This window comes from Poecilia latipinna, unplaced genomic scaffold (genome assembly GCF_001443285.1).
Source record: "Poecilia latipinna isolate Pla-1442-1.1 unplaced genomic scaffold, P_latipinna-1.0 Scaffold113, whole genome shotgun sequence".
Taxonomy (NCBI): domain Eukaryota; kingdom Metazoa; phylum Chordata; class Actinopteri; order Cyprinodontiformes; family Poeciliidae; genus Poecilia; species Poecilia latipinna.
The window spans coordinates 487,113-514,796 of record NW_015112729.1 but is presented as its reverse complement, the minus strand read 5'-3'; the positions used below and the strand labels follow the sequence as shown (position 1 = coordinate 514,796).

At 39.4% G+C, this 27,684-nt stretch overlaps 2 protein-coding genes and 2 long non-coding RNA genes across 11 annotated transcripts in view; 2 read left to right on the top strand and 2 right to left on the bottom strand.

Annotated features, from left to right (window-relative positions):
* Positions 1 to 5,875, top strand: part of LOC106944822 (uncharacterized) — a 14,422-nt gene extending 8,547 nt beyond the window's left edge. The window contains exons 2-3 of the long non-coding RNA XR_001424420.1: positions 3,370 to 3,379; positions 5,864 to 5,875. This is a non-coding gene — a long non-coding RNA (uncharacterized LOC106944822). The remainder of the gene's footprint in view (positions 1 to 3,369; positions 3,380 to 5,863) is intronic.
* Positions 1 to 14,302, bottom strand: part of LOC106944815 (vinculin) — a 39,407-nt gene extending 25,105 nt beyond the window's left edge. For 5 of the 8 annotated variants that reach the window (XR_001424412.1, XR_001424416.1, XR_001424414.1 and 2 more), the window contains exons 1-7: positions 13,819 to 14,301; positions 7,345 to 7,415; positions 5,082 to 5,232; positions 4,423 to 4,531; positions 2,348 to 2,470; positions 1,269 to 1,429; positions 1,014 to 1,016 (exon numbers count right to left, since the gene is read on the bottom strand). Coding sequence is in view for 1 of the 8 variants with exons in the window: in XM_015028082.1 (XP_014883568.1) it covers positions 1,014 to 1,016; positions 1,269 to 1,429; positions 2,348 to 2,470; positions 4,423 to 4,531; positions 5,082 to 5,232; positions 7,345 to 7,415; positions 13,819 to 13,986 (786 nt within the window). In the remaining 7 variants the exon portion in view is untranslated. Of the gene's footprint in view, positions 1 to 1,013; positions 1,017 to 1,268; positions 1,430 to 2,347; positions 2,471 to 4,422; positions 4,532 to 5,081; positions 5,233 to 7,344; positions 7,416 to 13,818 lie in introns of all 8 variants that reach the window. The other 3 variants (XR_001424413.1, XR_001424415.1, XR_001424418.1) reach the window with 2 other exon arrangements.
* A 4,651-nt stretch (positions 14,303 to 18,953) lies between these two features.
* Positions 18,954 to 23,450, bottom strand: LOC106944819 (tissue-type plasminogen activator). The gene is made up of 11 exons (XM_015028087.1): positions 23,189 to 23,450; positions 22,490 to 22,583; positions 22,365 to 22,398; positions 21,855 to 21,999; positions 21,691 to 21,773; positions 21,550 to 21,603; positions 21,289 to 21,463; positions 21,030 to 21,175; positions 20,142 to 20,282; positions 19,906 to 20,054; positions 18,954 to 19,700 (listed from the first exon to the last, which is right to left on the bottom strand). Exons 2-11 carry the CDS (start codon positions 22,538 to 22,540, stop codon positions 19,506 to 19,508), a joined length of 1,173 nt encoding a protein of 390 aa, XP_014883573.1. The 5' UTR covers positions 22,541 to 22,583; positions 23,189 to 23,450; the 3' UTR covers positions 18,954 to 19,505.
* Positions 23,451 to 26,917: 3,467 nt separating this feature from the next.
* On the top strand, positions 26,918 to 27,684 carry LOC106944821 (uncharacterized). The gene is made up of 2 exons (XR_001424419.1): positions 26,918 to 27,108; positions 27,196 to 27,684. It is a non-coding gene; the product is annotated as an uncharacterized LOC106944821 (long non-coding RNA).

Genomic DNA, 27,684 nt, shown 5'->3' with positions numbered 1-27,684 from the left:
AATCTGAATTCCCATCTAGTGTTGCCACACTAATATAAGATAAATGATAAGATCTTTAACTTGTAGGGGCTTTAGAGTGTTATCAGCTAATATAGGTAAAAAAAAAATAAATAAAGGCTTGTGAAAACTTCATTTTATAGGAACTTATAAATCAGTAAAATAATCTTCTGAATAAGCTTTTGCTACATTTACTACAAATAGTGGACGCTGAGTTGATAGTTACCAGTTAATCTTTATAAACCAGTAATTAGCCAAACGCTTGACTGGAAATGAGAACTGAATAAGAAACGGGAAAATAATAAAGTTCAGCCTCCTCGCATATTCAGAGAAACACTTTTGACTGCTTCCTGCGAGGAAAACAAAAAGCTTTTTCCAGCTGGGAGGAGAATGAAACGCTCAAGTGGAACAGCTCAATACAAGCCATCTATTATGAATGTGTCTGGACAGCAACCAGCTTATTTCTATAATTCATGACCCGGCGTGAGGATGGCAGTCATCATATGCCAGCACTTTCCCCTCACGAACTGACAGTAAGTGCTTATCACAGCTCACACACTTCGCACGCAGTATCCCCACAGCAAACATATACAGACGGACGGACAGATCATTGTCTGAGGACGCTGTGCGAGAAACATGCAGGGGTTACAGGTTGGACGAGTGAAACAGATTTCACTTCTGCTGCAAACTCTTTAGCTGATGCTCTGGACATCACTTCTGCACAGTTTTTGATTCTCTGTCAAGCAACAATCAGCTGCTCATTTTCGACCATCGGACATGTACTGACAAACAGATGCACATAAAGCCATTTACTGTAGTGATGAAACACCTTACATCACCACATCTGCTTAGAAGTTGACACAAACACTGGACACACTTGTTTTCGGATACCTGAGTGACAGATATGCAGAACGTAAGCGTGAGGACACATTCGTGTGTCGATCAGACACAAAGAAACTCATACACCCACAAGCTTGCATGCTGGAGACCGCAGAGGGGGAAAGAGACAGGCTTACCTTCTACAGGAAGGAAAAGAATGAAGGAAGGAGGTAAAGAAAGAAAGAAAGAAAGGAAAGGGAAAAAGAAAAACCAAGAGTTACACTAGCGAGCAAAAACAAAAATGGAGACAGAAAGTAAAAGAGTGAATTTTTCAGAGATGCCCCTCAGTGGGAGAGTGTTTGTCTTAAGTTCGACTTTGTGTCAAATGTTTGTGGGCAAAAAAACAAAAAAAAAACAAAAGTCAATTTGCTTATGTGTCAAACAGATTTTACCTTGTTTGCCCAGGCGTCTTCGTCCCACGTGGTGAGCTGTAAGACTCTGATGATCTCGCTGATTTCGGCGCTCATCTTTTCAAACGTAAACCTTCGGTTCTTCTCAGCCTCCTCAATGCCGGCTCCTCGGCTGCTTTTGGTTGCCACAAAAATCTTTATAGCTGAAGACACAAATTTGATCGAATTACAGGTATTGCCAGATGAATGTTTTAGATGAATAAACTGTCTGCTAAGTTAGCTATTTCTCTTGAAATCCCTCACTTATTCCCGGTTATTAGGTTAGTTCTGTTGCGGAGGCATTTCAGCCTCACGCAATGGAGAATAGATTTGATTTGACCTCAGAAATTTGAGAATTAAATCAAGTTTAACATTAGATGTTTTTGCAATTTTAGTATCCATTTGAAGTGGGAATATTTTACCAAAGAGACATTCTGCTGGAACCGCTTTATCCATTCCAGAACAAGTTAAGATGTGTGATTGGGATGACATATAAATAAACTGAATTGAATTGAACATGCAATCAAATATTAGTGGAGGTGTATGTACAATTTTGACCACAAGTAGATTAGAGAAAATCAGAATTCAAAGTTGCATTTTTGTTTTTTCAAAGTCTATTGAATGTGTGTGGTGTGATAATTTCACTCTGGAGACAAAAATGTTGCTTAGATAAATCCTTTACCAGCACAAAAATTAAAATCACATTGATGATGCATATATGTAAACTTCTGACCAGGCAGCATAAGTGAATCATACTGTTGGGATCTGGACCTTCACGTTTCAGCTGATACTGAAATTTTGCAAAAAACTCTATGACTTATCAATATAAAAATATTAATTAGTGCCTGTATCCCAAGCTAACTTACTTGAAATCTTTTGCAGCTACAGTAATAGCTGAAATGTTTCATCTCCTCAATGTATGTTCAGTATATCAGACTGTAGATGAGGAGCTAGTGGGCGATGCATTGTCAGTCTCGCATCCCAAGCACCTAATGACTGTAATTACCAGTGTTACTATAACAACGGCTGGATGCTCTGCGACCTGCGCTGTCGTTTGCCCACACAAGTTCACCCGTATGCACCTGAGATGAGAACGGGCAGCAGCTCCTTGATGGTGTTCATGGAGCTGACGAGCATCTGTCGGTGCTCTTGGTGGGTCAGTTCCTGCTGCCGCTCCTCGATCATCTTTGACATCTTTGTCATGCCTGGTGGAAAAAAACGGAGACAAAAAGCACGGCCAAATGATTTTCAGCGAGAGTTTGAGGCGAGAGTACGACTCAACCCCTCCTCTGGGTAGGTGGCAGGAAATGTTTTTGTGACTTTGCATTTGACCCAGCTGGTACGGTGATTAACAGACACATTCGAACGTCGTTCCTTCACGAACCACTGAGCTCGAACAATGCCTGAGCCAGTGGTGTGTGAGGAAGCCTTGGCATCAGACTTCCCCCCAGTATATTAAGTCACGGCGTTCTGAAAATGTAATTAACCCGATGCTCTGATGATAAATGGTCTGTTTATGATCCTCCTGCCAGTGGAAAGACTCACTAAGACTATCTTGATGTCAGAGGAGTCAATGGTTAATTCATTTTGTTCCATCTTAACAGATGGATCTTTGACCCAAACAAAAAAATGAAGGTTAATTGTTTCATTTAGAAACCTCCTATAAACACATCCAACTCAGTGTTGTACCTTTAAGTATGTAAGTCCTTAATTTGATGGTTTAATACACTGATTAGTAAATTACTAAGAGTATTTTTTTTAAAAAGTTCACAAACCTATTGATATCTTTAGTAAAGTATCATGTGTGTTCATAGATTACAAACAATGGTTGATTTTATGACAGTATTTTTTGACTTTAGGCCTAAAGTTGCAATATTTATGATTCCCTTTTTGATCAAATTAAGATGCAAGACAACTGTTTGCATTTTCCTCTGAAGGGTGAATAAATAAAATGCTTACAAGAGCACCGTGCTTGCAAAAGTATTCAATTGCCTTGAATGTGAGTTCATGTGACAGACCAACAGAAAGCAGTGGATAATTGTGGATTGAAGGTTAAAGAGAAATGATTTTAATACATTTTATACAACTGGAAATCTACAGTCAGGCTTGTGTTTGTACTCAGTGATCTTTTTGAACAACAATAGATATGTTGCAGTTAAAGTTGCAGGTTTTGGGAGTATATCCACACGCTTTTCACATGTAGAGGGGGAATTTTTTTACTTTTTACTTATCCTTCTTTGCAAAATAATCAAACTGATTGGAGAATGCACATGAACACCAGCTTTGCTACAGATTATCAAATGGATTTAATTGTGGACTTCAATGTCATTCTAACAAAAGAGCATTCTTTGATCTAATTCTTTTCAGTGTAGCTCATTTTTATGTTGTGCTACTAGAATCTGTTTCTCTGCCTCAAAACTTTAACTCCTGGAAGATGCTTTATATATATTACGTTACCTTCAACTCTAACTAGCTTTGCCTGTCACTGCTGAAGAAAAGCATCTCCAGAGCATAACACTGTCACTACCATGTTTCACCAGAGAGGTGGTGCGTTCTGCCGCACATGCAGAGCGCCTTCCTGCATGCGTCACCAAGTGTTTAACTTAAAACTTTTTCTGACTTTATTTTTGCCACACTTCCACAAAGATCCGATTTGTGGAGTGTACAACTAATAGTTGTTGTGCCGGCATATTCTCCCACCTGAGCTGTGGGTCTCTGCAGCTCCTCCAGAGTTGCTGTGAATTGCTTCTCTGATTACTGTTCTCTTTGCACACAAGAATGTGTTAAATGAATGTGGCCCATTCATTTAGATGGACACCCAGGGCTTGAAAATATTTTAACTCTCCTACACTTTTTCTGTTTTCATGTGAATCAAATAAATGAAACGTAAGTGCATGTCGCTGTTTTCAGCTTTTTTATTTGCTTTTATTTTTTAAAAAATGACTTCTTTGTTTGGGTCTGTTGCATAAATATGAAATGAAACGCATAGAAGCTTATGGTTTTTACATAAACAACGTCAAAAAGGTTCAAGTCGCATGAACATGTTTGCAAGGCACTGTAAATATTATTTTTTTTATTATGTTAATGTGGGTTGGCATTAACAGGATCTCCTCACAGTAGTCAAGCTGTTCAATAACTTGCTTCGTGTTTTACTGACCTGGTCCGAGATTTTTTGTGTAAGTGATGAGGTCTTCCATGGTCTCCACCACCTCAGCTACTGTCAGATACTCGAGGATACCTTTACACACACGGATTATCTTACGCACCTGCAAGCACAACGCAATAACAGGTGAGAGCTCGCGGAGCAAAAGCGCTTCTTTTCATAACAAGAACAAACGGCATTCATTCTGAGAGCTTTTCTCGCCCCTCGTCGTTTCTGCGGTGTCTGTGTGTGCGTCGACAGTCTTGTGATGTTCATCTTGTGACTGAGAAAAGCTGCTCTTCTGAAAATGAGGCTGGTGATTAGACGTGGTGAGCTTAATCATGTGCCCAATGTGATTTCACTTATGGAGCTGCCATCAAACCTTCATGCAATCACCCAACCACCCCCCCCACCCCCAACACACACACATGTAGACTGGGTGTTTGCACACGCAAACACACAGACATCCTGAATTATGACACAGGGAGGTCATTTGATCTCTGTGATTAGATCTAGCTGCATTTGAGCCTCCATTACAGCTCCAAGAGTTCCTCCTTCCTCTGTGCAGCTGCTAAATAAAGCTTTAATTCCCTGAAAGAGACCAAAGCATGCTCTGAAGGGATGGCGAGCATGAAGACACTAATGTTTACTGGTGTAAGTAGGAAAGCACACACCTCTGCTTCATCAAAGGTAAGGAGTAGGTCACTCGTTCCAGACAGAATCCCTCTGGATCCATCGATCAGGTAATCCCTCGCAGGAACAGAGTATGGATCTGCCTTAAGCATCTGAGCCGCCTGAACGAGCTTCGAGCACGAGTTCTCCACCCTGAAAACATGCAGCTGCCTTAGAACATCTTTTTACAACAAAAGCATTGACTAGTACCTACAGGCAATCGCTAAGTAAAGTGATTTGAGAGGGTAAATATTGAATATTTATCTTCCATAATATTGTAGAGATAGAAAATGTAAATTATAAAAAGTATGAAACAAGAAAAATCACAATCTGAGGTTCTATGAAGTAGATAAAATAATTTCAAAATACACTCTTCAGAAACTGAGTTTTTAAGTCACAATCTCAAAACCAGGTAAGCACTTCCACATGTGAGTGCTGACATAACATTTAGTATTTATTGACCAGAATGGATTATTGTCTTGACCCCCCCCCCCTCAAAAAAACACTTCCTTAATTTGTGTGTTAAATGAATGTGTGTCCTCTAATTGGAGAGAAAAGGAACGAAGGAAGCACTTTTGATACACATATATATGCAGAAAATGTAGGTGAGGATTTCTCCTCACCCAACAAACAGTCTCATCCCACAGCAAGAGCTCGAGCAGGGAGTCGACAGCCAGACCACCAACTAAGTGTTGTTAGTGAGCACAAAGTTTGTCAATCAAGAAAATGCTTTCTTTTAAAAGATAATTAGCTGCACTGTTTTTGAGGCAAAATAAGGAGAGAGGTTTTGACTGCAAGTTCCTCCTGATGGTGTGGTAATGTTTTAGAGCCAAATTATGTGTTTCTAGATGAGCCTGTAGAATTTGAATGGTGACGCAGACAATATGTTTGACAGACACATTGCTACATGAAAATAAAATATATCATATTAAACACAAGTTGAATATGAGGACAAAAGTGAGACTTAAGCAAGATTATATAAATGCCCATTACAATGCTTTTTTTTTTTTCCAATTGAGAACTTACTTCAGAGTGTGACTGCTCTGTTTCGAGAGACTTACAATTTCAAATCAATTCAAGTGACAACATGATCAACTCTGTTAACTTCAGTTTGTAAACATTTTAAGAAAAAACATGGGCTCAACTTCTAAACATGAATTTTAATCTTCAGTCAGCGATTGACCCAGGGGGGATGCATTTTATGAGGATTCAAATAAAGCTAAATCCCCCCTCATTCTGACCCCATTGGTCAGGGTATCAATGGCCGATGGCTCGTCTATATTTAGGCAAGTTCGCATTCCCACATGCTCCCGCTCCTACGCCCCACAAGCCAGATTTACGGTGTAGGAGCCCGTGCATGCGTGAGAAGAAGACCAGCCGATTTGACCTGCTGGAGATGTGAATAATTTCTGTGAACCTGCAAAATATTTTAAAATTGATCAACAGGCAACAGTGGAAAATGAGGAGTGGGTGGGAAAACAAGCTGTATGTTAATGTGTCAGATAACTTAAAGAATACCAAGATTTGTATGCACCCACATAAATAGAAAACAAAAATAAAGCAGGACTTTTACTGTTTCAGTGTTCACAAAAAAGAACTAAAAAAAAAAGAAAGGAAAAGAAAAAATATCAAAAATCATTCATATAATTTTATTCTGTAAGTTTTGTTCAAGGATGCAGTTTAATTGTGTTTTTTCAAAATTGTCACGTTGAAAGGCCCAAGTGGAAAGTTCTGACCCTGACCTCAAAATGTAACATTGCTACGTACTTGAAGCACAGTGACAGCAGAAGTAATAAGCCTTTTATTTGCAATGCTGACGGTTTGTGTTTTTTTCATATACTGTATATGCTATTCAACCTCTGTCAGTTAAGATGGTGCTGCAGTACCACGAGAGGTGCTTGCACCACAGTTTGAGAACCACAGAGCTGGGGCATTAACATTTGCATAAATGCTCTCGGTGAGCACCCTGAGCTTTTATGTCAGCTCTTTGGATGCGAGCTGGAAAACAGCTAACAGCCTCTCAGCAAGTCTGGATGCTGGAGCCGGACAAGCACCCGGGCTCAGCCTCAGAAGTAGCTTTTTGTTGTAGCTGGGAACGGAGCCAGTTTTCCTGACATTAAAACGCCTGGAATCCTCTTTTCAACAAGTTCTCTGTGTGCTGAGATAAAGTCCATCATTTCCAGCATTTTGACCCTCTCAGACAGAGATACAGTGGCAGTCATTTACTTTTCCAGAACATGCGCTCCGGTTCAGCGACAGGCTTACTTAATAAAAGCAGGAGGCATATCTCTCTTCATCACCTGGTCCTCTGTGGTTTGAACTGTTTCCTTCCCCACCTGAAACACACACATATTTATTCTATTATCATTAGCTGCAGCAAGACAGGAAATGTTTTTTAAAGGGCACTATTAATAGACTGAAAGGGTGAATGAGTGTGTATCAATTCACGCCTATTCCAACCATGCATGCATGTCATTTCTCATGAGCTGGGAAAAGCAGCTTGGGGTCCAGTTCATTTCCCCTGTCTGTTACTCTGCAGGCAAAACTAACTATCTTTAGTATTAAATCAGATGAAAAACATATGAGGAAGTTAGTTTTATTTCATTTTTTCAACTTGTAACATTATTACTCGCCACATGATTCTTCTGAAGACGCTCAGTGCTACTAAACTACATCCTTCACACACACAAGCGTGATCAGCCTTACACGGACATGCACACCCTTTCCACTAAACTTCATAATCACAGCTTTAATTATTTTAAATTAACTTGCAGCCCTCAAATAGTCAAATAAATGTGTGTGGTCCGGCATTTCAGTCTCCACAGGGATTCTGAATCCCAACAGATTCCTGGTTGAAAGCCTTCAAAAATATAAAATAAACTCTCTTTCTCTCTCTCTCTCTCACACACACACACATATATCCCTGAGCATTCACACGTTTGAGATGCAATTACTGCAAAATGATGACATCAGTTTCTTCCTGCTGCTTCGGTGAAATTTTGTTAATAGACTTTTTGGCTCCAGAGAATCAGGAAACGGCAAATGGGCTGTGGTATCTGTATGAGCTGCAGCGATTTCTTATTTTGACCACAAAAATTTTACTCAGAGATATGGTTTATTGGTTAGTCTTAGCAATCTAACAAGAAACCATTCTGTTCAGTGTTAGTTGATTTTGTAAACAGAATAAAGCTCCGTAATGCTTATTGTTCTTGCAGTACCAAATGAACTATATTCATACTGTTTGACCTTTCTCTTATTTTCCCCACATTACAACCACTAATTGGTTTTACTGGTATTTTATGTGATATACCAAAAAGAAACGTGCATAACTGTAAAATGGAAGGAAAATTATACTTGCTTTGATTTTTTTATTTATTTTTTTATTTTTTTACAAATAAAGATCTGAATAGCTTGCATTTATTTGTGTTCAGCCTTGAGTCAGTACTCTGCACTCCAACCTTTAGCTGCTGTTAAAGCCGCGAGCCTTTGTCTCTAGCAGCCTTGCATATTCACTAAAATGTTGACCAATTCTTCTTTGCAACAGTTCAGTCAGATGGGGTAGAGAGAGTACCTGACAGCCAGCCAGAGATTCTCAATTAGATTTAGGTGTTGACCTTGGCAGAGCCGACCAAATGACTCCATAGCAGCTCTAGATGCCCTGCCACTGAAGACTTACGTCCTTTGCAGCATCTAACAGTTTATCTTACTGAATTGCTCTGCATTTAGATCCATCTATCTTCCCATCCGCTCTGAGCAGCTCCCTGTCAAAGAAAAATATTCCCACAGAATGATGCTGCCATTACCATGTTTCTCCCTGGGGGTGGTATTTTTAGCGTGCAGTGTTAGGTTTCCATCCCACAGAGCATTTTGCATGTACGCCAGAAACCTAAAATTTGTTCTCATCTGGCCAGAGAATTTTTATTTTTTTCCCCCATATTCTTTATGTGCCCTTTACATAATGTGGCCAGCTTTAAAAAATTAAAATAATATAAATTATATATAAATAAAAGAATTAAGTACAAACCAAATTTGGACAGTATATGAGCCAAAATTAAAATTGCTGTTAATATCTGTAATATCTGTATTTTAACATTTGTTTCTTTTATGCAATGCTCTTAAACTTTGTTGTTTTCTTTTTGTCTTTCTACTGACATAAAGTCCTATGGATTGCCACGTGTATGAATGGTGCAATAAAACGAAACATGGATTGCTGTGTCAGCAGGTTATTCTCACCTGAGCTGTGGATCTCTGCAGCTCCTCCAGAGTTACCAACAGGATCTTAGCCGCTCTCGCTTAGAACCCTGCTAGTCATGTTCTAATCTGTGCTTGTCTATCACATAAAATCCAAGAGGGTAAATTGCTTAAATAAAGAAAATTTGAAAACCTTTTTTGTCTGATTAGAGGAAAGAGTGACAATTGTTATATTCATTTGCATAACAGGCATTGGGAGGAGAAGCATAAGAAGTTTCACAGAATGTCTGCCTGCATTTGAATCACTTACAACTTATTTTCCAGAAACCATGCATTGAATACAAAAATAACATGGTGTAGGAACTGAACAAGAGTTTAATTTGTAGGACGCAAATTAATTTGGGGGAACTTTAAATTCAGTTTACACTTTTGTGTGAACAAAACACACATAAAAATAAATGAAGTAATGGTGCACTTTATTATTAAAACCCTACTATATAGTTTCAAAAAGGTGAAACTGAAAATGTCAAAATGACCTGATGAAACTGATCTGTCTTGAAAACTTTCTTTGTTCAAAAAATACTCCTAAGGAATGCAGTTCTACAAGTGTGGCGACCCGGAAGGGTCGTCCAGACAAACTCTGTTTCCTGTAAGCAGCAACACTTGCTATCGATTGTGCAATGCATTAATAATGCAGAGTAAAGTGGTTTGCAGAGGACATTGAAGCGGGCTGTACGTGGGGTTCGTACATCTTTAATAGACGTGATTGTTCCAGCAGGAAACTGACAGCTATTGATCACAGCTATCAAACTGTGCTTTGTCTCACCTAAGACTCACAAGTTCAGACAGTTTCTTCAGATCTTGAAATACACAAAAATGCTTCTGTGGATTGACTGTAACAAAGCTCATCCCTGACATTTTTCTGTCAGGACCAGCATGACCTTCTGCAGCAATTTGAGTTTCAGTAGTCTGGTGTCTTCTAGTTTTCTGGATCTTGTCAAAATCACTCAACTCTGAAGATACAACTTTTTACTGGCTATCCAATACATCCCACTAATAATTAGTGTTATCCATTTTACCTCTCATCAGTCGTCATAATGTTATGCCCAGTGTGTCAGCCATCATTTTATCTTCCGTTACTTAAAAAGGAGAGTTTGCTGGTGGTTTAAAGACACAGATATCTGCTCTTACATTACAATGAAGTTGACATTATCGTCTAGTGCATCAAATATCCCAGTTTTAAAGTAAAAGGTCACAGTTCATCATGAAGTCACCAACTTTGACTCATCTCTGGTTTGCCAAAGAACAAAAAGAAAAGTCTTTTTTTTATTTATTTTTTATTTTTTTATTTGTTGAGGTTTGGCAGAAACATGGACCTTACTGGCCTTGGTGAGAGCTGGCACATGAATTAAATTACATTTCCATTTAAAACATTTTCTTTGGCAAAATGTTGGCATTTCTTCCACTCTTATCTTCTGCTCGTTATGCATCATATCATCACTGTATTGTAGGTGACAGGCCTACTTCTCACATACCTCCTCTCCCTCTCTGTTCAGTAAAGTGTGCACTTTCTTTACTCAGTGCTGAATCTATTTATTCTTCCTCTCCCCACCTCCCCCCACGAAAGATGCTCTCCTGAAGGAGTCCATGTTGACTCCTTCAGGAGCAGACACTTCTATCCCTGAGCCAGCTCTTCAATCAGCAGAATGCTAAGAAACGCTTGTGCTTCCAACCAGACACACCAGAAACAGCAGTATGTCCCACATCTTTAGCTGAATCTGCATCAGCCCACGCTCAATCTCAGGGGGGAGGGGGGGGCTCAAGAGTGACACTGCCTTGAGCGATTTTAAGAGTCTTTGTGGTCCAAGATCTTAAGTGCAAACGCCCCTCCCTTCTTCAGCCCACCTTGGATGGGGTTAACTGTAACCGTATCAGTGTTCATTGGGACCCTTGTGGTGACATTGGCATCTTGCTGTATAGCATACTGCGTTAACTCGGTCTGCACAAGGCTAGATATGAGTCAGCCTTCTAAAATAAAGCCTGTGTGTGCCAAACAGCTTCACTTTTAGGTTTTGGGTGTTCTTTACATCCAGTTAACTTGATCTACCCAGCAACAGAGTGGTGGATGTTTCACAAGCTGCGTTCTCAAGCAGCGTTGGTGCTCTCTTGTCACCCACTTCTGTAGACTTGCAAATCTGTCAGCAAATGCATCTTTTTCTCCTCTGCCTGAAAGAGAATAAGTAGTCTGAAAGCTTTTCTCTTCCTTTTCCTAAAAATACACCAGCGGTTCTCAACGCTGAGACTTTTAAGTGCATCCTTCTTCGCCTCTATCGTGATATCTTCCTCATCTTTCTGCTTTTTACTGTACATCTCCATCCCGAGAGCTTGTTCTGTGTTCAATAGCTTCCTGTGAAACTCCCTGATCCCTCCTCCCGGACTCTCATATCCATGATGTGATACCCAGCGACAAGCCTGAGGCGGCTTTTAGCCTCCTTCTGCTTGCTGTCTGAATGAAGTAGACCCACAAGAACAGAGAGAGAAGGAAAAAGTGTCTGATGGCCAGCGGACATCGAGGGCTCAATAGAGATGAATAGCATTGCATCAGAGTAGATTCACTTTCTTATCTCTAATGCAGACTGCAAATTACCCATTCATCAAATTAGTACTTCAACTCCTATCCTAAATGGAGTTGATGCAACAATTTTCTTTTTCGGAGTAAACTTGAAGAGCAAATCCTTTAAATTGCAAACGACAAACAAGGAATACAGAAAATCAGGGTCTAAACAATCAAATATTACATCAAAGCATCCAAAATCGTCCTTTAGGATGATTTCTATTGACCACATTTTTCCTGTTTTTATAATGTAAGGGATTAGGTGTTTACTTTTGTCTTCTGTTGAATTCTCCTGAGTGACCGAGCGAGTGAGTAAAGATCACATCGATAACGACCTAGATCAACACAAATGATGTAGCCCATACTGATTTTTTGTTTCTTCCAGCCAGAGCACACACAGGAAGCGTCAATATCTGACTGAAACTGGGCTCTTTCTACTCAAAACACCAATGTGACTCAGTTGTATCACAGATGAAATAAAGGAGAAAGTGAAGATGAAAAAAGGAATAAAAAAACAAAAACAACGAGATGAGGCAAATCTTACTGCTGAGTTTCTTCATGAAACCTCAAAGTTTCTGGTAGTTTGACTCAGTTTGTTGAAGCTAAAAAAGCAAAACATGTCTCCTTTGTGGCACAAGTGACATTTCTCCTGTCACTGGTCTCCCATGCAGAGGAGCATCCTCTGAATTCAATCCACCCTCATTTCTTCCACCCCACAAATCTCATACAGCTTAGCTGCCATCAGGGTTGCCAAATCTCTCTCTACTGGAGTACCATGACATGTCATTTTTTTTGCAAGTTGCTCAAGTCTATATATTCTAAGTTGACATAAGGACATTTAACACAACTGAACACATCTGTGTCCAGGCTGTGGTCGCTGGATTACTCACTGTAAATTCTGCTCAGAGGTAAAACTGTGAAAGACTTCTTTAACATTTCTTTAATTGGCAGAAGCTGTCAAAACAGCAAGACGGGAAACTCAACACTGCACAATGTTGAGACCACAACAAGTCGGGTAGTAACTCTGAGTTGACAACTAATTACTAATTAATTACTAAAGATATCTCCACTTACTGACTCACTTCCGCTCAATTATACAAAGATAAAGATTGATCATGACAAGTTCCAAACCTCAAGGCGAAGCTTTAGGTCTCTGCTTTTGTCACTGAAGTGTGACGAGAGTCTAGGATGCAGACTCAAGTCTCAATCTCTGGGCTATGTTGGCTACTTACTGGTATCAAAATGACAATCCATACTTTTCTTTTTTTAATCAGTATTAATCATCTAAAAAACGGACTGGTCAACCCTGAACTTTACAGTTCAATACTGAACAGAGGACAGGGAGCAGAAGGAGGGGCTGGCCCAGGGGACCATTCGTGATGGAACCGCCACTGGGCATCAGCACATCCCACTGTTTTTTGTTTGTTTGTTTGTTTAATTTTTAATACTGACCGCACCCCCCCCCACCCCTCTCCCACTCCAACTCCAAGCTCCACTGAAAAGTTGGCAGCTCTCTCTTCCAGTCTGTGCAAAGTTTGACATTTCATGTTGCGCCCTTACAAAAACACACACAAAAAAACTAAAGCAGGAGCCTGTCACACAAACAAACACACGGACACATGCAAGCGTGAACCTTCGCTGATGCACGACAGCTTTATGTCTTTTTAATGGTGAGTGAGGAGCAAGTTGGGATTTCCAAGCCATATTTCTGGAAGCCACAGAAAATAATCAGCTGCAGCTCCAGGACAGTTTTATGGTCTCTTCTCCTCATGATTCACGGAACTGAATGAATAAACCATAAAGCCGGCGGCTGTCTGGACCCCTCATCGATCTAATCGGTTCCCAGAACCGCAGGAAGTTTGGGACAGAAATTTGACGCTCGGGCAGGATTTTCGCCTTGCCTTCCCCCCCCTCCCCCGAAACTCGGGACTCACCCGCACAAGGTTGCTCACAGCCGCCTGCACCGCGGCCACCGGCACCGACAGGTCCGGGATGGCTTTCCCATCCACCTCCCCCTCCTCATGCATGATGACCAGGTGGGAGATCTGCTGGGCCACCGGCTCCAGGATGCTCTCAATGGTCTTGGTGTGAAACACCGGCATCGTGAAAGACTTTCAACACAGCCCCGACGGAGGAAAAAAAATAAAATAAAAGGCAGCTGGTAGCTCCAGCGCTGATGATCTTTTATTCCCTCTCTCTCTCTCCTGCTCCTCTCCTCCTCGGAGACAGACACCGAGCTGACAGCCCAGCCCTTTCAGAGGAATCCTGCCTCCTCTCCCGAGTACCTCGGTGAAAGCTGGACTCGAGCGGACGGTGTCCTCCGGTGGGAGCGACCCAAATCGTGACAGAAGGAATCACCGCCCTCCGCCCAATCAGAGCCTAGGAATACAGCTGCCAGGCTGCTCGGTGCGCACTGACGCTCTCCCTGCTGTACGCACACACTCCGCAAACTAGAGCTCTTCCTAAATTACGTCATGCGTGCCAGTGCACCCTAAAAGGAAAGTGTTGGGGTAAGTTAATGAGTCCTGATGGGAAGAGACTCTCTGAGATATAAGAGAAGATCCGGTTGCAGGTGAAACATCTCCAAGCCAGTGAGGTTTCGCTCTGTGCAGCCCTCAAAAAGGTCAGCCTCTCATGGTGGAGAGCCAAATCAGCACCTCTGCTTCGTAATGTGTGAACCTAAACGGGGGAGTTTCGATCCTTTTTTTAAATTATTATTATTAATATTGAAGCTTTAAATCTCGATCTGACATTTGAGCCGTGTTCACTAAAAGGTAGGCCAGGAGTTCATGTCTCCAGGCCTCAATGTCCAGGTCTAAATAAAGACCAAGGATTCAGCTTGCTGCAGCCTGGAGCTGAAAGGAGTCTCAAAGATCACCACATGGCACCAGCGTTTCACTAACCTATTGCGTTAAAAACAAAGATAAAGTTGGATATTCGAGTATTTCAACAACCACCTGACAGTGTGCCAGCGTGAAACTGTGAAACCCCCATGTTATAATGCCTCTTGTCTTACTTTTGGCACGCTGGCTTGGTCTTTCTGAGTGTGAGTGTGTATGGTTGTTGGTGGTGTTCTCTCTTTTTTTGAAATCTGATCCTGTGTTGGGGAAACTGGACACCCCAACAGCAAAACGAGCTGTATTTATACCCCCGACACCCCATACTGACCAAAGGGCCTGGGGCCAAGTGACCCTTGCTGTGTTTATGTATGCAGCGTGTCCTGGTGAGAAGCTGCTATCCAAACAGGACAGACTGGACATTCTGGTGCTCCTGCAGTCTTTTATCTGCCATCTCATCCCCTCTCCGGAGGAATTGCCCTTAAACAGGAGTAAAGTGTTGCACTCGCTGCATCTCAAACCCATATATGGATTTAGCCCAAGTAAAAGAAGGAGTAGTATAAACTAGCGAGTAACTGACGAGGAGTAAGGCAGGCGATGATTGGTCGCAGAAGTCCTACTGTTAGCAATCTGTGTATGGGCGCTTGTCTAAACACAGTTTGATAGAAAGCATTGCTTTTGGTCTCTTAAGAAGGTTTTCAAGTATGCTTTCAGCAGCAACCAGCTGGAATGTGATTCCTTTCAACAAAATGTGCCGGGATGCTTGGGAGGCCACTAATGATTTGTTTTCATTGCTGCAGAAGTGATGTAGCTTTCCCTGTGAAGTGTTCCTTTCACAGAGTCGCAGGTATGGGGTCTCAGACGGAGAGGTGTGAGTCATACGCAGTGTGACAAAATGTGACGTTAGACCTGCTCTACCGAGCTGATCTGCTTTGTCTGCGCAATGTTGCACAATGGATACCGTCGTGATACCCTCACTTGTGTTTTCCTTTTTTCTAAACATACGCTCATTATAAACAGATGTAAAACCCACCTTTCTGTTTTAGTAATGTCTTTATCCGTCTGATGTGATATTCTCATCTCAGATATTGTGCTTTCATTAGCTATAAGCAGAAAATCATCAGAGCTGACAGAAACATCAGTCTGTGTGTAATTTATCTATGCTATGGCTTTTATTCAGTTAACTGAGTTACTGAAATAAATGAACTTGACAATAGTGTTCTAATTTCTTAAATATCAAAATATTCACTAAAAACAAAGTGCATTTTTTTAAGTCTCTACATTGGCTACCTGCAAATTTTAGAATAGATATTTTAGGTGTTTTTGTTGTTATTTTGACTCTTAGTGGACCTATCCCACACCCCTTCCCAGAAACCATCAGGCCCTTCAGTGAGGGTCTTCTGCTGGTACTTAGAGTGAGAACTAAAACACGCAGGGAAGCATTTTTCCCCTTTTATGGCTCTCAGCTGTGAAACAGCCTTGTTGAAAGCCTAGATGTTTTTGAAAGCAAAGCAAGGATGTCTCTTTTCTGTCTCTCGTCTAATCCAAGCTTATAGCTGTTTTATTTCAACTTTGGTTATCAAAAGAAATATAAATATTATTTTTTTATCTACTAATCTAGATGTGTTTACACAGTTCCCCATCCACAAAAAAGTGATTAATGTATCACTGTTTTAAATTTGCAGTCTGTCATTTAGCTTTACATCTTTGTAATCTCTTTAAAGGATCTTTTGTTACATGATTGATTGATTGACTAACTGATTTTAGGTATAGTCAAATTAGAGTAGATAAATTAAGAGAGATTGTGTATTATACACAGTCGTAAGAAAATTAGTAGACCACCTTAAATGTTAAAAACACAGTTATTTGTTTGCACATTAGCACCAAAAATGAATCTGATTTTACTCATTACAAAAAAGACATCAACACAAATGTGTTCTCAGCTGAAGAAAATTTGGGACACCCTGATCATATATTTGATCCACAATAAAAAATAAATTGTCTTCTGTTTGTTTGCTTTATCAAACTAATCATTAAATTCTCCAAAACCTCAGTGAGTCATGTGAGCGAGTGTTAAAAATAACCTGGTTTACACAGACGTGATTACTTTTTGATGTAAGGTCCAGCCTTGCTCTGGATGTTGAATTATCCATCCATTCATCCATGTGGATGCTGCCACTCCACACATCTGAAGCACCTAATTAAAATTATATTATTAAGAAACTGTTTTTTCTTTGTTTTTTCTATTTAAAAAATAGATGCATAGGAGTATATATATATATATATATATATATATATATATATATATATATATATATATATATATATATATATATATATATATATATATATATTATTTTTTTTTTTTTCAAAAATACAGCTCCTATTTACACAAGGGATTTAAACTTCAGCCTCTTCACCTTTTTGTGGTAATTCAAAAAAAGAGCAGGTGTCAGGGAAGTCCATAAAATAAAAGCATTCAGGAGGTGGATGAGAATATTTTTGGAATCATGAACTTGAAGGTTGAACAAAGGTTTGGATGAAGGCAAAGTGAAGAGGTTAAAAGGAACATATGATTAAACGGAAAATGAAGTGGTGAAGACAGGAGAGGAGGGGTGTAAATCACAGCAGAGCCAGTGTGGCTGTGCCTCCCAGAGGGTGGACAGAGATCTGAAAAGACAAGCAGCAACAAGGATTTAATGACTGCATTACAGCAACTTCATTCATGTTTAAAGTCCATTGAGGGACTCTTGTGGTGGTACGAGGGCAAGTGATTATAATTCCTGAAACAGACTCAAGCAGTCTGTTTCTCTCGGGTAGAAGCTGCTGTTCCTGTCGTGTGCAAAGTAAAATGGAGAGTGGCAGCAAATGAGATAAAAAAAGAAAAAAAAAGAAGGAAAACAAACTACATTTTTGTTTATCAGTGATGGGTAAGATAAGCGTTAATTTCACTGCATACTGAAAGTTGTGTATCAGTTGTTTAGTCAGTACCACAGTTATGAGTAGAATAGAAATCTATTTAGAATGAAATAAGAAAGACAAATATGCGTGATTACAATATTCAGATATTCTTTCCTCCCACATCCGGTGAGAAGATGTTAGCAAACACCTAAAATATGAACTGAAGTCCTGATTCTTGAGCTTCTCCAGGAATCTTGAAGCACTGCAGAAAATAAAAACCATTGTCTTACCTGATTTTAATTCTTCAGAGGTTATCAATTACTTTTCTAAATGGATGTTTATTAGGATCTGTCTGAAACGTGCATTAATTTGTTCTCTTCTCCATAACACTGCTTCACCTGAGATCTTAGTGAGATGGAAAACATGTTTGACTTTGACTCATTACAAGAACAGGTAATGACCAGGTAATCTTGGGTTAATTAATAGACAATTAATTAAGAATTAGGTAATTAATTAACAATTGTTGAAGACTTTATGACCCTCCAGCTTGTCCCAGAGAAATGGATTTACTTTTATTTTTCTGAAATCACAGTTTTTATAACGATTTGAAACATGCTGTTTCTGTCATTTGCGGTTTGAAGCTTTTGCACTTTGAACTCATTCAGTTTCAATATTGTGGCCATTTCATCTTAGCACAACAGCGCCCTCTGGTGTTTGCGCAAGGCGAAGTGCAACCAGTCAGACATCTAAACTACTGAAACAGATTATCTCGCTCTAATAATAATAATAATAATAATAATAATAATAATAATAATAATAATAATAATAATAATAATAATAATAATAATAATAATAACAATAATAATAACAACTAATAACTAATAATATATAATTATATATCATAATTATAATTACAGTGATTATAGTTATAATTATAATAATATAATTAATATATAATATTATTATCTAATCATCATTATGCTAATTATATAATAATAATAATAATAATAATAATAATAATAATAAGAAGAAGAAGAAGAAGAAGAAGAAGAAGAAGAAGAAGAAGAAGAAGGAGAAGAAAGAAAGAAAGAAAGAAAGAAAGAAAGAAAGAAAGAAAGAAAGAAAGAAAGAAAGAAAGAAAGAAAGAAAGAAAGAAAGAAAGAAAGAATGATTTAGAGACCTGAAATAAAATAGCACATTATGGTTCAAAATGTTTATTTCATATTTTATATAACTCAAACAAAAAAGAAACAAGCAGGACCAGCCTTCAGAATCAGCATTTTTTTAAGTTAAATAAGTAAAATGTTGAAAAAAAAATACATGTTATTTTTATGCATCGTTCTTACATATATAAAAATGCATCACTGTATATTTACAAAAACAAATTCTTTAAAACTCTTTAAAACAATTATGCAAAGATAAATTTAAATACACATCAAAGCTTGTGAGCTGCCATTGAAATACAGGCGATATAAATAATTATTTATTTGTCAATGTTTTCAGCCTTAGCTGGTTTCAGCTCAGTCAGTGGTGGTATATATAACCGTCAGGTCACAACTGTAACCACAGGGTCAAATTATTAGGCCTTCTCAGTTGTATTGTGTCAATGTTGGAAAATGTTATAACACAAATTAATGTTGAAAATGCAGTTTGACCTTACAGCAAACATTGTCCTACTTTCCCAGCCAACTAAAACAACCAAGAAGCAATCTTGACTAAGCTCAAGTAAATTTCATCTTTCTGTCACTGTTCCTTTTAGGCTGACACTCTTACTGTGCAGCCAAACCTGCTGCACAATAACGCGTACCATTTTGAAATAGACGCCAGATTTTCCTCTTATAAACATGCATTGGCCAGAAGACTACTCGACATGCGCTGGAGTTTTATTTTTGAGGATACATCAATCCTTTTGTGTATTCAGAAAGCCCGGTTTTGTCTGCGATCCAGTCGTTGTAGTGGGTCACCTTTGTGTAAACACCTGGCTTGTTCTCACTGGCGCAGCCTTCGCCCCAGCTCACCACCCCAAAGAGAAACATGCGTCCCGACGCCTGACACACCAGTGGGCCCCCGGAGTCTCCCTGTGAAAAGAGGGTCGGCGAATCAATAATAATTTATCATTAATAAATAAAAATTTGTCATTTAAGGAATATTTCTATGTTTGGATAAATCAGATATAGAGAAAACTAACATCACTTATTGTTATTTACAGTCTGGAAAGAATTATATATATATATAATTTCTCTAGATGTCCACAGATATTTATACACTTCATCATGTGCTTACTTTGCAGGAGTCGGTGCTCCAATCAGGGCTCGCAGCGCACATCATGTTGTCAGTGAGTAAAGCTCTATAGGACTCTTCAACTTTGCAGTTGGTGGAGGAGAGCAGCCTCACAGTAGCCTGTTTCAGCCGATTAGAGTAAGACCACGAACCTGCAGACGACACAGCATGAGGTGTAAGCGACACTGAAATGGGTGTTTCACTAATGACTCTCAGGATATTCATATTGCCGTACTTACCAGAGTTTTCCTTCCCATATCCTGCAATGCTGCATGTGACTCCAACAGGCAGGTAAGTGTTGAGCGGAGGAAGGCAAACTGTCCGAACAGAAGCTGTCTTCAATGCACCTTGTCCGTTTGTGTTTGAGATCTTCAGTAGAGCTGTAATGTAAATTTAAATTTAAGTTCTGCACATAGAGAGCTTTCTTATTAATGTCACATCTGCAGTGTCTTGGAACATCTTCATGCATATATTTTTTACACAATTTATTTTTCACATTTTGCCACCTGAAAATGACAAACATTCAGGTATGTTATTGGGATTGTATGTACTTTACCAAGTGTCAAGTGGAAAAAGAAGGATATTTTTTACAAATAAAAATGAGAAACAAATGGCACAATTCACCCAAATCAAATTCTGCGCAGAAATAACTTAATTAGCATCTAGAATCTCTTTGTGTGTAATTTGATCTCGGTACAGTATAAGCACAGCTGTTCCATGAATACTTCACAGGGGAGGACATTAATAAACCCACAGCATCCTGGGAACTAAGCAACACAGCAGACAAGCCAGGGATAACGTTAAAAAACAGGGTTTTTTTTAAGAAGGATGTGCAAAGCTGTCATTCTGTGAGCAAAAACCACATGCAGTTGCAATTGCACTAAACGAAAAACTGTCAAGTCAGGCAGGCTGACTACAAATACATGCCACAGTTTTCTGAAAACTGTCTCTAAAAAACACTGAAAGCCACACAGCCCTCCTTCCACCGCAGAATGAAGTGGATATTGTGTTGGTCTGTCACATAAATTCCCATTGAAATACACTGAAATTTTTGTTGCATTATGGCAAAATGTGGAAAGGTTCAAAAGGTATGAACACTATTGTAAGCAAAGCATGTTTATACACACCGATGTCATTATCGTAGTTGGACGGGTTGTATTTCTGGTGGATGATGAGTTTCTCCACAGAGAAAGTTTGCTCCCTGTCACGATCTGAGTTCTTGATGTCAGACTTTCCCAGATACACCTTCAGACGCCGGAGACTGGTCTGGTTTCTAAATAGACGCACATATAAATTGGTTCAAACACTCACGAAACATCTCACGTGAACATTGTTCCCGTGTGATGATTAGCAGAGGAAGTGGAAGTGGGTTTTTCGCTTTCTCACCCATCGAGGAAGCAGTGTGCAGCTGTGAGAACCCAGCCGGGCGCGATGAGAGAACCACCGCAGAGGAAACTCTTTTGAAAGATAGCAGCGATCCACGGTTGTGACTCGATGGGTACGAAAGAGCCTCCCACAATCTTATTCGTCCTCCGCTCAGAAAGCTCGCCACACGTTCTCTCTGGAGGGATGAAAGTGTGTGTGTGAATACCTGATGCATGAACTCGCCTGATGCCACTGAGATATCAGAGGATTTTAGAAACAAACCTGTATCTACAGCTCTGCGAGGTGTTGTTGTCGGTTTTGCAGTTACCTGAGAACCTGCGTTAGGGCAAAAAACGCAAGCACGATTAGAGAAATTTAAATCAAATGCAGGGAAATGTGTCTTAGAGGTGTTACAAATCTTACATCTGGGAATATCGCAGAACTCTATCTTGACCTGCCTTCTTTTTTGAACGTAGCACCACGGCTTCCTTCTGTTGTTGGGATTCCTAGAGTTGAAGGGCAAATATATTAAAAGTCTGTCGTTTCTTTCAAACATGTGGAAGGATTACATGTAAAACATGCAGTACCTGCAGTAATTATGGTTGCCAACTCCATTTGAATCGTCCCAATAGTGTCGAATGTTGCTCCATTTGAGACACCTATTACCATATGATGATTCAGAGACCGTTCCCCTGTAACTTGTCCCTTTCCCAGACTGACAGTCTAGTGATGCTAAAACCAAAGCACACAAGAAAAAATTTAATGCAATACAAATCAATGAGCATTAGGCTGAATCACATGTCCAGTGGATATCCCTGCTGCTGTACTCCTCCCTCCTGCCATTCATTGGGGCTTATTTCAGGAAATATGCATACATATGGCATCTGCAGCTCCTATCCGTTTGTTGCTAGTCTGTCCTTGAAAAGTCTAATATTTTATTGTCAATATATGAGGTAATTTTCCTTAGCCACAGCACCACTCCACAAAAATAAAATCTGGATCATTCTAGTCTTTGCTAACAGGGTTGAAAATAAGGAGCAGAGAGTGAAATGGTATTCAGACAGAGATGGGAAAAAAAAATTGCAATGGTAACTTACCCTGTCTGTTTGTAAAATAGCGTCGAGATAACACCTAAAAGGAGAGAAGATGTGGTAAAAGAGATTCAAAAAAAATGGTTGTGTTTTCCTACAAAGTTAAAGTATTATTTTCACTTGCTGCTCACCATGTTGACATTGAGGGCTGCAAGGATGGAGAAGATGACTAACAGGTTCATCACAAAGTCTGGTTTTACTTCTGCTTATTGGGGATATTTTTGTCTGTGAAGAGGAAAAAAATACAGAAATGGACAATTGATCTAAAGTAAACTTCCCGTGGTCCTAATATGGAGATTATTATAAAGCATTTGACGACACAAGCAGTATTTTGAACTAACAACTCTAAAACAGATTCTCAGCATGACCTTTCTTACTTTTTGGTTTCAAACTTTCAAAAAAACAAACAAACAAAAAAAACAAACTCAGACCTCTGAGCCACTATCTCATTCTGCACTGTAAAGTATTATAAGCAAGTTAAATTTTGTAAGTATTGCAAGTTATCTGTAGCACGCACATTTGTTTGTTTCAAACTTATTTAGTAAAAATAGTGCAAACGTCTCTCAGAGGATGGTTGCTGCATCTGTTCTGTACTGTAAACGTAGTTTCTATCAGTACAATGAATTCATATCAATTTAGGTTCGTAGATTATGACGCCTGGCACACTTTACTTCAAATTAGTTACGCAGTATGCTCATATCAAATTCTCCTTGATCTACCAGGTATGCGCTGTTGACATGATAAAAACATATGTATTTTTACACAGTGAAAGATTTAATCTTGGAGTATTTCATGGAAATCTTAAAGCATGCTGGTGGTTTTCTGCTCACCTTTTTGACGTCTCTGTTCGACTTCTTTCTGCTTTTGCTGACGTGAGAGAGCTGTGGCTAAACTAAACACACACTTCTTTTCGTGGTATTGTTGCAGTGCTAATCCTCCCTCTGCTTCTTCCAATTTAAAGATTTTACAAGGAGGAGGGGCTAAGGAGACTTAATGAAAATATTGCATACGTCCAGAAGCTGAGCAAATCAGATTATTTGTCATGTCCTGTGACACATACTGAAACACCCCCTTCCTCTCAAAGAGCAGCACTTCAAAAAAAAAACATATCCAAAATAGGCAATGTGGTCTAAGAAAGCATCTGACAGAGTGACATGCAGGATTATTGATGGAAATACATGACAAGAAGTGACATTTAGGCATTTATAGGCATCTTTCAAAGTGCTCAATTGGAAGAACTCCTCCAGATTCAGATTTATTTCAGAATAAATAATCAGAGTTTAAATTTGAGCTGTTTGGCATCAGGAATAAGATGAATTTTTGGGTTGTCAAATTCAGGATTTCAAAATAGAAATCTACACCAATTATCAGGCATCAAAGAGACTGTTTGTGTTGCTGTTAGTGGTACTGATGTATTGCACAAAATAGATGGAACAATTCAAAAGTAAATCCACTGGGTGTTCCAAAGACCGACTGGTTTTGAACTGCAAAACAGGGCAACGTTTCAGAGCGGCCGCAAACTTTACTCCTATTGACAACCAAAATACATTAACTGTACCATTTCAGACAATAAACAAATATCCTGCCAGAATTATGCAAGAAGCTTGTTGACGGCTACAAAAATTGGGAGATTTCTCTACAAGTTGTAATGTCAAATATAAATTGACGTGTGAACTCGTTTGAGCATGCATGTTTATTTTTGAACTTGATTGAAACTTGTGAACATGTTACTTCTTCTACAGTCAGCTAACACCTGCCCAATAAATGTAAAGTTCCTGCGTAGGAGGGGTACAGATTTATAATGTTTATATAAATGTTCTTACAAATAAAACCACAACAATAACCAATGTTTCTTTGAAATTGGCATGACAGTGTTGGCTGTAGTGCTTTTACCTAGGAGCAAAAAAGTCCGGAGTGTTACATGCGTGCAACCCGTATTGGTCCTCTGGTACATCTAAATCTCAGTTTGCCAATCCTTTCCAACGCAATGTAATACAACTTCCTCTAAAACAATGGGCATTGTCTTACATTTTGTAGGGGAATTTCTGAGTAGAAATCTCCCTCGTATCTGACTTCATTAATGACTGCTGCCTGTGTTACTCATGTTTCCTCCTCTTTGATTCTGATAATATCTTTGTGCATGGATGTCATTAACATTACTGCCATGAAAAAATAAGCTTTTAATCTCAATGAATTTTTATCCAAATAAAGGTTAAATAAAAACAAACAAACTAAAACAAATGAGTTAATTAGAAAAACATTTTAAAAAGTTGAGTAATGTACACTGTGTTAATTATTTCAGACAGTAAAATCTGTCCCGTGTAGGTGTTTTGTGAAATAAGGAACTAAATGGTGAGGTTGACTCATCCAGGAAAACCCAGGATATTTGAGGTCAACACAGCTGCAACCAGGCCTGTTTGATAAATCATTTTTGAGGAAAAAAGAGAAAAAACTCCACGCACCTGCAGACATGTTACACTTGAATTAAAGCTATAGACTGTCTGAGTCACTGATATATTCCCCCAGATTTTCAACATTTCAGTATTGCAGCTGTGAGAGGAGGCGGGGGAATCAAGTGTTGTCCTGTTTTTGATAAGAAAAAGTTAACACTACGGCTTCAGCCTGCCTGTGTGAACGGAAATTTCTGAGTTTAGGCTTATATAAATTGTAAGCTGTAAAAGCTGCAACTACAAATCTATTCAAGTTATATTTAGGCCAGGTTTAAGACATGAAGAATTACCAGTAAACTTAAAATTAATTCAAATTTCTGAGTTTTTCTATTGTGTTCTCCCTTTGTAATTCAACCTAGCCCATCTAGATTTTTGCAGGAAACATACACATGTGTTGATAGACAAAGACAAAGGAAACAAAGTGACTAATGTCACTGAGGAAAAAAATTAACAGAATTAGGATATATACATAAAACTGCAATTTATTTGGGTATGGGTGTGAATACAACTTCTTTAATTTACCCTTCTTACTCTAAAACAGAGAAAAAAATATTCCTATTTATAATTAGTTATCAACTGTCATCTGTAAACATCATTTCTCACCATTTAAAAGGTGCTATTGGCTACACCCATCACTTTAGAAAATGTGGCGTAGAACAGGTCAGTGAACTACTTTTAACAAGTAATTTCATTCTGAGTCACATTATAAATAAACTCACATGATTCAGCTTCCCTATTTGCTCACAAGAGAGCTCTAGCTGCTTCTCCTTTTCAGGAAGATGAAATAATGAGAAAATTGGGTGCTTTGTGGATCAGTGGTAGAGCTGACACACCACCTGGGGAGGCTGCAGTTCTCAACGCAGCGGTCCCAGGTTCATTTACTGCATGTCTTCCCCTTCTCTCTCTGCCCTACCTCCTATCCAGTTACCATTGAAAAAAGGTAATTAGTGCAACCAAAATGTTAAAAATGGCTTTAAAGGCATCCTGCAAACTGTTACAGCATTCCTGTGAGGAGGATTGAACAAAAATACTATTGTCAGTGGCTTTTGCAAGGATACTCAGTGTTTAACCTAAGTTAAACAGAGCGCTAGTGGGTTATCATAGCTCCCACCAGATTAAAATTATTTTTTTATGTGATGAAATATTTGATCAAATCTGATTTTGATTGTAGTTTAGCTAAATGCAAAAATAATCCCTGGTTAACACTCTATTGTGAATGCAGCTAACAGAAATAGTTAAAAGACTAGACGATGGGAAATGGCAAAGAGCCCACGACCTCATTTCACATCCTGTAAACAAGCAGGTGAAAGAACTGGACTAAACAGGCAGGAAGGCCAGTTCGTCAAACACATCCTCTTGTCTGATTGAGGCTCATCAATGAAGCTTCATAAAAAAGCTACGAAAAACACTTTTTGGTTACGTTGCTTCACTCTGGTCAGTGAGGAGGACGAGGAGGCAGAGATCCAGCAGGTTAGCAACATGATGCAAAGCAAATAACCAGACAGATGTTACATTACGACTCTCAGATTTTCTTATATATTATGCAGCATTGCAAAGATGTATTTTTAGATTTCTACAAGTTGATCAGTGTCTTTGACGTTTCAGTTTATCAGTGAGGTGTGAATACAGTTCCTTTTTTTTTGTCTTGCTGGAAAAAACTTTATGAGAAACAGTTCAGCACCCACTCAAGATGAATTTTGACCACAACAACCACATTTTCCTGTTGTGAACACTATTGGTTACTTAGGGTATGTTGAATGTGTGTTAGAGAAACACGAGGACCTACAAACAGCTCTCACCTCCCTCATCTGCAGAGAAAAAAAACAATGTGGTGGCGCCACTAGTAGTTTGAACAGAAATTCCACCAAATACTACAGACATGTATGCAAACAAATATAAAGAAAACAATATAATAAAATAATATTGCTTGTTCTTGCATTTAGCAAATATCAGTAATTTTGGTTTTACTAACTGATTTGACAGAATAAAAGGTTAGTCTGATTTAATCCCAGATGGTGATTAAAAAAAGGTTATTGCCTTTTGTTAATAGGGAATGTCAATTTCTTGTTCCCACATATGCAACATCACCCGTATTTCACCGTTTTACTGTTTGTTAGGTACCAGGTTGGGTTTTCTTCTTTTTCAGCTCTGACCATCTGAGGGCGCCAGAGGCTGTTTCCTTGTCCTTGGTGGGTGTGTCAGCAGGCTCCGCGGTACGCACCTGGCTCAAATCGTCATCTAGAGGAGTATTTAAGCGGCAGGCTCCCGCTCTTCACCGCCAGAGTGTTTTACCTATTGTGGTACCTCCAGCCTTCCTACTGTTTGTCTCATTGAGATTGTTTCTAGTTGCCTTAAGAGCTTACCTGTTGTTTTGTGACCTCTTCCAGGACATCTTCAAGTTTTCCCCGGAGAACTCCTGTTGTCGAGCCTAGAGGGTAGTCCCCTCACGACGCTGGGAGCGAGACTCACCGGGAACTGGAGTCCTCCCACATCCCTCTGTTTAAGAGCCCGCTGTGCGCCTCCGGCTGGAGTCCGCCCCGAAGACTCCTGGGCTCTCTCTCTCCCTCTCACGAGTCGTTCCCTTCCTCGTCCCTCTCCGAGTCAGCCTCTACGCCTACCCGCCACCTGGTACCGGAACCTTCCCCCAACCAGAATTCTTTATCACAAGTAAGCTGCGAACCCATACAAGTTGCCAGATTTCCTACGGTCATTAAACTCACCTCCACTCTCCCCTGTGTGCAGCCGTGCCAGTCCTTCCACTGCAGCTTCCCGACTGTGGATGTTTTGAACTTTATTGTCAATAAACATCTAAAGTTTCATTCTGCCTCTCTGTGAGTTTCTGCATGTGGGCTCAAAAACTAAAACCCAGCATGACA